General features: G+C 37.9%; 1 protein-coding gene across 5 annotated transcripts in view; it reads left to right on the top strand.

The window, feature by feature from the left end:
- The first annotated feature begins 4373 nt into the window (after positions 1-4373).
- Positions 4374-10591, top strand: part of MARCHF6 (membrane associated ring-CH-type finger 6) — a 44433-nt gene continuing 38215 nt past the window's right edge. For all 5 annotated transcript variants that reach the window (XM_075052056.1, XM_075052055.1, XM_075052054.1 and 2 more), the window contains exons 1-2: positions 4374-4501; positions 5375-5448. In XM_075052056.1, the coding sequence (XP_074908157.1) occupies positions 4389-4501; positions 5375-5448 (187 nt within the window). In that variant the 5' untranslated portion in view covers positions 4374-4388. The remainder of the gene's footprint in view (positions 4502-5374; positions 5449-10591) is intronic.

The raw sequence follows: 10591 nt of genomic DNA, 5'->3' as shown, positions 1-10591 counted from the left end.
AGGGGGGGCGGTTCGGGGGCGAGACGGAGGTTTTGTGAAAGGAAATGCCGGCGCTGGGAGGTAGAAGGCGGGGGGTGCTGTGTGGGGGCGGCGAGGGAGGCCGGGAGGGGGCTGAACCTCCCTCTCAAATCCCCCAAACACCCCCCCGCGCCCCCCCCCCCCCCCCCCCTTCCCGACCCCGGGTCCGGCTCTCTGGGGTCCGGCAGACTCTGTGGTGCCCGGCCCCGTCACTCGGCCAGGTCTAAATTTCCACTCTACCGGCCGAAGGGTGATGGCAGCTGCTGCACCTTTGTCAAGGTTAACTTTGCTACCTGTGCTGGAAAACCGCCCTGCAAAAGTGAAATAGGAAAGCGAGGCAGGAGGTAACACGTTTCTCTGTGTCTTATGCGAGAGACTAGGACATCGTAACTTACCTCGCCTTGAAAAAGGAAGTTGTCGGAGGGATCCCGGTCATGTTTTTTTAACGTGTAGTTTCCATCTTGAAGGGTATTGCTTTGCTCGAGATCGAATGTGGATATGTTTTGTCAGCACTTTTGCTCTGCTCAGATAATGTTGAGGAACTATGTAGTTCAAGCTGATAAGGCAGACCTTTCATAAACCAGGACTTCATATTGTAGTGTAAACCAAAATAAATAAAGGATGTGCCTTGTGCTGTGTTTCTGGCAGTGTTTGAGCTTTGTTTGTGGTCTTAAGCGATAACTACAAATATATATTGCGGTAGCAAGACAGTTCCAAGGAAAGTCTTCTGTGTCTTGGCTTTCGTTACTTTGGCATCGTTTCGAATGTAGCTTTTTATCTAGTGGTGCTTGATTTTCCAGCTTGAGAGGATTAAAAAGGAAAAAAAAGCTGGAAAAACGTGAAACACCGGGTGAAATAAGACAGCACCTTTGTAGAAATGTCCCATGGGCTGTGCTGTAGACATCTTTAGTACTTATGAAAACAGATGGTGTATCAAAATACTAGCGTTTTTAAAATCTAACAACTTTTAAAACCGCTTGCTGCAACTCTGTCGGGCCTGTGCAGACCAACAATTACTTACACTGATGAAATCAGCACAGTGAAACTTGGATTGCTTGGCCTCTGGTTGACCAGAAAACCTGGATTATTGCACACTGTGAAGTGGATACTCAGAAATGACCTGCTGTTGAGTTCCCACTACTCCTTTAGTTGGTAAATCCATCTCGGTGGATTTAATTCGAACAGCCTGGTTGATAATTTGTTACAGGCCGTTAACAGTGGTGGTCTTTGGTCATACCTGCTTTTACAGGACTTAAGTACGTGAACAGAGAGACCAGGAAGAGAAGGAAGAGGGGGCTGCTAGTTACATCCTAAGGCATTGTCTCCTTTAGCTAAACCTTTGCGTTAAACTACGCTTGGAATTTGGACGTTTCTGGTTTTATATATATATACACACACAGGCACATATACGTGTAGCCTTAGATACTATATTCTAGTCTTATCAATGTTACCGTCAGAAGCTCCCAGTAGTAGGATGAAAGTAACTAATCTATATACTCACCTTCCATAAATACCACTAGAATGTAACAACTTCATCTACAGTTTCAAACTTCAGTTCCCGCTATTAGAATTTCAGGACACTTGCCAGCACGCTGAAGAGGCTTCCCAAGGTTAGAAAGCTTTACGGACGAGTAGCAGAAAAGACGGCGTTAGCGCCTTAAGGAAGCGGAAATCCGTGCTCTAATCTTATCGTGCGCCTGAACTTCTGCTGCAAAGCATCAGATGGGCTTTCCTAACTATTGATAACCCATTGACGATGTTATGGCCATTGTGTTTCTGAGGGGTTTCGTGCTTGACTGAGTTGTGTTGTGGAGCTAGGAAACTCAACTGGATGGTGAGAGCTCAGATAAGAGAGGCAGTCCAGGGTAATAACGGTCAGAGCTAAGTGGCAGCATCTTCGCCTCGGAATGAATGTGAGAGTTGCTTCTCCGTAGCACCTGAAAGCACCAGGTACCAGGTTTTGGTGACAAGAGGTACTTCTGTATCTTTCTAGTTAAATCAGTTTGTTGCTAAATAACATAATCTTCACTTTTGGATATTACAGTGGCGAACATTCAGTCAAGAGAGGCGATAGGCAGAGAATCATTCTCTGGGGGAACAAAAAAGGGCTGTATTACCCAAGGTCATTCTTTCCAAAACACATGCATATGAAGAATGAGATGCAAAGTGTGTGTGCAAGTAGACAAATAGCATCTATTGCACAGTGGAATTCCCTCTGAACGTGACAGTAGGTCATAAGGTGCATAGCTTTACATGTTGACCCTCAGCAGGGTTTATTGTTTCAAAGCTATTGGCTGCTTAACAATCCAGATTGTTACGCTCATAATATGTTTATTTGGATTTACAAAACAAGTGGGAATATCTAGAAAATTCTCATAGCTCTTAAAAAAATAAAATTTAAGTTTAACTTATTTTAGTAAGCTAACGGAGGAAATCCTTTTCCAAATAGAGAATTAATTTGCTTTCAGTAAAGCAAATTATATTTTTTCCCAACAGTCTTGAGAGTGTCTTAAGAATAAGTCTGTGGTGAAAGCCAATGGACCATTAACAAGTGGGTTCAGAGAGCTACGTGGGTCTTTCAGAGATCATTGTGCTTTTAACTTGCTTTCTTTGGTGCCAGAGAATATTCTTAAAGCAGTGGTTTCATATCCCATCTCTTGTGCTGGCTCTAGTGCTTGTCTGACCCTCAGTGAGGCTGATCCTGTGTACAAAATTGTCAACTTACTGCAGCAAAATAGCTCTGTTCGAAAGAATGCTGGAGAGAGGTGGGCATGCCACAGCTAGTGGGTAGGTCCTGCCTGTCAGTTGAAGAGACCTGTCCAGTGCAGCCGTCCGGAAATACTCTTTGTGATAAAAGAACCATTTGTTAGATGATACAGCGGTTCTGGTCGTTCTTGTCGGCAGACAAACCAGGGGCTCCTGATGTTTGCAACAATATGTCGTTACTCGATCTGGCTGTGGCAGAATTACTCTTTATGTCTCTTTGTAGCATCATTGATGTGGTGTTGAATGCATATTTCTGTTAATTCTAGGTTTTCGGCCTGCGTGGATGAATTCAAATATCTGTATTTATAGATAGAAATTTTTTTTTTTAATCACTTGCATTCTTATGCTCTATGTGTACAAACTGTTCTAATACTGTGCAAACTATGGGTATGGTCATATTGTGACATCTCTGTAGAAAAACATTCATATTTTAATGTTTGATACCTTTTGGAACTTTTTGTAGGAAAACCTTAGCTTTCAGAGATTTCAACCCAGAACAAAGATAGGTAATTCAGATTTGAAATTGCATATTTTCAGTATTCTTACATCAGCACTTTAAGTTGGTATTTTTCTAACAAAGATCTCTGATGTGTATCTGTTAACACTCTTGCAGGTTTGCTGAATGGTGGTTGATAGAGAAATAATTAACAAAAGAGAAAATTCTAAACTTAAATCTTCTATTTTTTCTGTGACATTTTGTGTTCATTTCCTTAATAGCAGTAAAAGGAGGAGTAAAGGGAAGATACCATGCATCTGTCAATAAGTAAATAAAATACTTGATTTTTATTTATATTTAGTTGTGTGTTTAAAAGCTCTGGATAACTGAATCGTGTTAAAATAAACATCTCCTCTTTAGAGGGAGAGGTTTACACTCACTTCTTTGTCCACAAAACATCTTGCAATCTTTAGTTGTAAGAAAATGTTCCCACACCTTCTTTCTTCACTATTTTTGACTATTGAAATATTATTGAAGTTGAAATAAGAAATAGAAAATGTCTTTCCTCTTGTGATTGGACTGTAGACTGCTAGATGGATGGCCTTATTCAACTTGGGTAGCAAACTCACAAAATACCTACTTCTGTTTATTATGGTGGGGTTTTTTCCCTTTCATCAAGAGCACTAAGGAACATCAATGTTAGGTTCAAGAGTAGCAAATGGCATGTTTAAGTCAGTGTTAGACATTAGTAAATCTCCTCTGCTCAGCCTCCCTTTAACTTGTTCAAAAATCAGATGGAATTTTCCCATTTCAAAGTCTCCACTTTCAGGAATACTATCCTTAACAATCTATGTGTTGGTTTAGTGATAACTTTTTTTAGGCAAAGAGCACCTCGGCATGTAGTTTTACTCTGTCTATTTCCTGGAATTCTTAGAAATATAAGAGGACATGTTTGGGGTTTTTTTATAACATGATCAGGCAGATAACATTCTTGTTGCTTTTTCAGGTGATCTCCCAGTCTTCATGTCTTGCATCAGATGAAATCTGTCTTTTCATCCTCTTCCAATTTATTCTGGCTTCATTTTGCTACATGGCAAAATTTCAAGAATATAATTGTATAATTTGTCTTGTAAATTTGAGTTCTTTAAGCAGTAGTGTAATAAGCTTAATGTCCTTGTCAGCAGATATATGCAGAGTCTGTCGGTCTGAAGGAACACCTGAGAAACCCCTCTATCATCCGTGTGTGTGTACTGGCAGTATTAAATTTATTCATCAGGAATGGTGAGTTCTGTGTTTGCAGAGGTTTTATTAATGTGTTTTATTAAAAAAAATTTATTATGTTTCTAAAAACAATACTTCCTAAGTCTTAAGGTTAACTAGCAAGAAAATCCAATTTTCAGCAGAAATACGTTAGGGGGTTTGATGTTTTTACATGATGGTTCATTACAGTTCACAAAGAATTTAGTAATTGTATATGAAAAGAAAGTACTGATAATTGTTTGTGTTTAGGACTACAGTTCTGCTCGTATGTCAGCTTTATGAAAACTAAGCAGAAAAATCAGTATGTTGGGGCTTTTTCTGCCCACTTATAGTTGTGAATAAAAAGAACATCTAACCTCATAGCAAGAAAAAAAAATACCCTAGTACTTTTTGGTCATTTTGTGGTGTATGTTGGATCAGGGAAATGCTAAAGTGAAAACTGTATTTCTGGTCTATAGCACACATTCCTTTTGATGGTATTTTAATAGCCATTCTTTCACAAATGCAACAGTTCTAAATCTTAGTTGTGTGCATATATATGTCATATCTTGAAATATTTATAAGGATTTGTGTCACTAGTGGGTGTCCATGTCAGGATATATGCTTTGAGTTATTAGCCTTTTTAATAACATACTGCAATAATGTACTTTATCAGTAATGTAAGTGATGTAATTGAAGAGTTACTGTTACTTGTAGTCAGCTTACCCTTTTTACTTTTTGAAACTTACTTGATGGCCTAAATGGACTTAATAAACATGCTAATTTAAGTCCTGCTTGCTAGTACCAGTATCCTGATTTATGTTTGGAAACAGAGAATCGGTGTGTTTTCCTTAATGGAGGGACAAGGTGGGGAGATGTAATAGCGTGTATTAATACAATAACTTTTTATTGCAGCTTAGTTCAGTGGCTTAAACACAGCAGAAAAGAATACTGTGAATTATGTAAGCACAGATTTGCTTTCACACCAAGTAAGTATGTTTTACTGCTATTTTTTCAGAATTTCTTTTTTCTCTTGGTACAGATGGAGTGATTACTTTTTCATTCAGCATGATAGATCCAAACTTGTGTTTTAACTTATATATTCTTGTTTCAATTGCTGTTCTTATGCATATTATTGCAGACTGTGTGAATTGTTTAAGTAATGGATAATCTGGTTCTTTCATAATCTTAGGTGAGCCGTAAAAGAAGTATTATTCTGTATGTTTTCTGACTGCCTCAGTCCCATTCTTTTGTGGCCAACATTACAGCATATGCCGTGTTTTCAGCTTCGTTGATAAATTTGAGTGTTTGGAAGTCTGAATGTTAAGGTGAAACCACAGCAAAATTTGAATTTGAATTTGAAAACCAGTGTTCAGTTACCTTTGAACTATCCACCTGCAACATTACCCCCTGACTTTTGTCAGTTTCAGTTCAAATGATCTTGACAGATAATGCAAATGATAATTATTCCACTTGCATTTCAGTCAAGATACAATAACTACCCAGCACTACATCACCATTTATGTTAGATTCAACTAGATGAGTTAGGCAACTTACGATAAAGAATGGCTGTATCTTTGTATAGTTCCCAGAGGATTCTTAATTTCATTTTAACCACTAGTAGCAGAAATAAGTGAGGTCCTTTGGCTTGTTATTTAGTATTGCCAACTTATTGCATGTTGAACAGGTAAAGTGGTTCTTTTGCTACATATTTTTTGCATTAAGTTTATTTGTGCTGATTTATTCTTCACAGCTGCTGAGCTCAGTTCTTCATGGTGCAGATACACAATTTTTTATTTTTTTTTTTTAGCTGATGAGTATCTCCACTGTAGAAGCTGTCTTGGGTTGGGAAAATAGCCAAACCTCATCATCTTTAGGTGTGTGGTACAATAAAAATCAAAGGTCCTTTTCAGGGTAGCTGGTCCCAGTTAGAAGGATGGAGGGCTCATCCCATCCCTGCTCCCCTCTCACCTGTTTTTGTTGTTTGTTTGGGTTTTTTTACTAGTTTTGTACATTGGTAGAGAAACCTAAGGCTAAAGAGCCAGATGGTTTATTTCATATATCTTCTGTTCCAAAAATTCCGTAATCTACCTTTCTGTATATTGAACCTCAGACTTTTCCATTTCTGCCAACAATTAATTAAACACATTAGACCATTTTTTAAATGATCAGCAGTGAAAAGTACAATATTAACTCTGTCTTACCCCTATGAGGGGAACAGCATATTTTATGTTGACCACAGCAATGCTTTCAGGTGATTCTTTTTAAATAATACAGAGACCTGCATAAGAAATGTAAGATGTCATCTGCCTGCAGGTTTTATTTGTTAAATATTTTTATAAAGGCATTATATTGCTTCTTTTTGGAAGCTTTGCAAATTAAGAGCAATCCCTGGTTCTGGAGCTCCCTGCAAGCTAATTAACCACTTTCAAAATTGCTTTCTGATCCTAGGTCCTCTACAGAATTTAGTGTGCAAGACCAGAAAACTGCATTTCAGTGATTTACTAGTTGTTAAGAAGAAAGAAGACTTTCTAGTTTTGTATGAAAAAAAAAAAGACAAGTGTAAAGTGTTTTCCCTAGAATATAGAGAAAAGAGGATGAGAAGATCTAAATGAAATGCACTTTATACATGTATTACTATTGATACTAGAAAGCTTATTCATTGCCCTTATCAACAGAGGTGTTCCTGCAGTTTAATCCTTGACTGACATAGCTGTTACCAGCACAGTTTGTAATGTAGTTGCAGATTACAGACATATAAGAAAACATAATTGAATTACTGTGGCTTAACAAGTTACCATTTGTCATAGGAGCCTTGAAATTGGTAGTAAGTGAACCTCTTTCTTCCCCATGTAATAGAGTACTTTCTCCACATTCAGCTGCTAGCAAAGGTCTACTTATCTTCCTGTCACACACTGGCCACTCCCCAGACTGAGCACCCTCTGCTGATAATGTTTTGTTCTTGGCTTTCCACATCGTAGAGCATGCTTTTTTCTTTTTTTTACCAGGCTGCACGCAGTGGTAGCGTGGGTCATGTACCTAGCACAGGTTCCTCCAGCCCTCTCTACCCAGTGTGTCCTGTTCCATTGTTTCCCTCACACCCAACACTCATGCAGTTATGGTTTCCTTGGTTTCTCTTATTCCCCTTTATTTGGAAGATAACATGGATGTCCAGTCTGGAAGCTGGATCTGCTTGTGGGAGCTGAGAGAGTGAGTCACAGGTGCAGGAGAGAGAATGATAAGGCAGAGGTGGGATTAATGTATATGCCAGTCATCCAGAACAAAGCTGGACCTGGCCTATAATCATGCCAGGTTTAAAACACTTTCAGATAAGTTAATTCACCATGGGATGTGGTCACATAAATGCGTGTACATAATTGGTATCTGTGCTTCAAAGGACAGGCACTAAGTTGAGAATAATGGTGCAGTAATACCACCAACTCTGCTTTTAGTTTAGCTTGGTTAGTTTAAGGCTGTTGCTGTCATTCTGTCAAAAATGCTCCTTTGCTAGTATAACTTTTTGCATATGGAGCATTCATAAAATATTCCTAGAGCATATATTCTTTAAGTTCTGTAACATCTTGTGACTTCTTTAGCACCTGAACTACTAGGTTAGGTACTATTTGAAAGGAAGGAAGGAAAGAGTAGATGGTTCAACTTGCATCTTGGCAGGAGTACAAAGGAACTGATTTTTCTTTTGAATAATAGCATCATTCTCTAAAAATGTTTGGCCATGTAGGCAAATGACTCGATTTTCAAATGCACGCTTTGAAGCTAAATTTTATGTGTTTTAAAATTCATTCCTTTTCTGCATTTCTTCAAGTTATGGATTAATAAAACTATTTAAAAAAAAAAAAGTAGCTTTGGACTATTTTTAAGTCAAGGGGCTTGTTCGTTTTTAACTCATATGTTTTCTTTCTTAGTTTTTAAAGAGCAACTACTCTATATTCTTTTTCTGCCCACACATGCACTCTTCTTGATGTTACACTAAACATTCATAAGCACTGACCCGTGAAAGAAGGTGAGGCTGTATTTCCCATGAGAAGATAGTTTTCAAAACTTCTCTTTTCTGTAGAAGGTAAAGTTAACATGAATATTTTCAAAAATACAAACATGGAAGTAGACTAGCCTGATCTTTGGCTGGAGATTGGGATGGGATCATTCCTCTGCTTCCTAAGCAGCTGCATTGCTGATAAGTGGTCGGTATGATGTCACAAGCTTAGTTAATACAAAGATTGTAAAATGGAAGGAAGCCACATGGGTAGGATGTTTTGAGTTTATAAATTATTATAATCTGATTAAAACTTTTGATTTATGCATGCAAAGATACTAATTCAAGGCTTGCATGCACTTGGACCTTGCTGTTTGTATTGTTGTAATCCTGGTTTGTTATTGTTCTTTCTTGTTGTTTGCCATCTTTGTTCATGTGTAACAGTTAATATGAAAGTTTGTTGGATCAGGAACCATTTGTTCCTGTGAATCATTTGGATTGATTGAGCTCCTAAGATATCCTATAGCACACTGAGATTCTCCGTGTTAAATACTTACAGTTGTTGGTTTGTGGTTGTTTTTTTTAAATTAATCCATAAACCTGGATAATTTTTTGATCATTTTAAAACCTTCTGGATGTGTCTAGCATGTCTGGTTTAATGTGAAAGAGTTCATGGTTCATGGATTTTGAGGCAAAGAAAAATGAGTATTACTCTGACATAATTGTGAAATACTAAATTATATATTAATATTTTTAAGTAACTTGTGCAAAAACCATCACGTAGTAATTGCATGTTTGTAGTAACACTTAGGAAATTAAGTTCCAAACTTTTGGATCTTTAATTTTGTACAAAATTATCTGTAAGAAGCTATGTAATTATACTAAAATGAGTGACCCATTTTGTTGGGCTCATCATTAAAGTACTTAAGATTTTATTGAAAGATATAATGGGCTAATTTTTTTACCTCTTCATTTTGACAGTCTTTAATACAGTAGTTCATAGCTTCAGCATTTCTAGAAAGTCTAGTTTGGAAAAACGTAAACTTCTGAAACAAAATACTACATGCTGGCACATAATTTGACATGTCTGCTGCCAGCTCCAGAGTGCAAAGTAAACATGCAGTTGAGTTACATGCGAGTGTCATTTTGTATGTTTTGTTAGACCCATGGCTTGCATGAGAAGGGGGGACGTTTTTCTCCTTTTACCGTAGCAGTCCGGAGCAAAGTCTGCATATGTCTCAAGGGTGTAAAACATAGAAACATAAAATGGTTTGGGTTGGAAGGGTCTTTTGAAGATCATCTAGCCCAACCTAAAGAACAACTCACAACCCCTGTTTTACCAAACCAGTGCTTTAACCCATGAGCTATAAAACACATGGTTTTTACTTATGAGTTATATAGTCTTATTTCATTATCAGTGCACAAGGATGGTTGAGGTAGCATATAAATGGCTTGCAGGTGTAACAGGAAATACAAAATCTGTGGGTAAGAGGACTGTAAATATGGAGATTCTGTGAAGTAGGCTAAATGACAGTTTTACCTAATCAAAGAAAGAGGTTTTGCTTGCTTCCACACTAGGCATGCACCTGTTAAGTTATGGGCAGATAAATAGGCTGACTTGGATGGGGAAAGAGCGAGAAATGAAATAGGATACAGTTGTATTGTGACAGCTGTGGAGAAAAATAAGACTATTAAAAAAATTTGAGCCTTCGTAATAAATAGTAGTAGGGTTTTTTTTGATACAGCATGTGTCAGAAGGCTGTTGCTTTTTTAGTGTCTTTGTGCAGCTCTGCTTCCCTCCGTGGAAGGTAAGATGATGCACTATAGGAAGGGACTTATGGGAGGCATGAAATCTGAAGGTATAACATAAAGTGGGAAAATACATTTAGGATCTTTATTTCCTTCTAGGGGGAAGATTTGCATTTTCAAAATGCTACTGGCCAGTAACACGAAAACTACAGACAGCTTTCCATAGTATTTTATACTAGTTCATAATGATTATATATCTGATTTATCCACAAATGTTTGTGTTTCAGAAAATATCACCCCTGTCCTGCCCCCAGCTCCTGAAATCATCAAAAAAATCACCAAATTGTTAAAATTTGGGGGGGTGTAGCTTGTCTTCTCTGAGTAGTAGCTCC

Source organism: Buteo buteo, chromosome 20 (genome assembly GCF_964188355.1).
Source record: "Buteo buteo chromosome 20, bButBut1.hap1.1, whole genome shotgun sequence".
NCBI classification, from domain to species: domain Eukaryota; kingdom Metazoa; phylum Chordata; class Aves; order Accipitriformes; family Accipitridae; genus Buteo; species Buteo buteo.
Note: the sequence above shows the minus strand (reverse complement) of the source record. Positions and strands in the feature narration are given on the sequence as shown.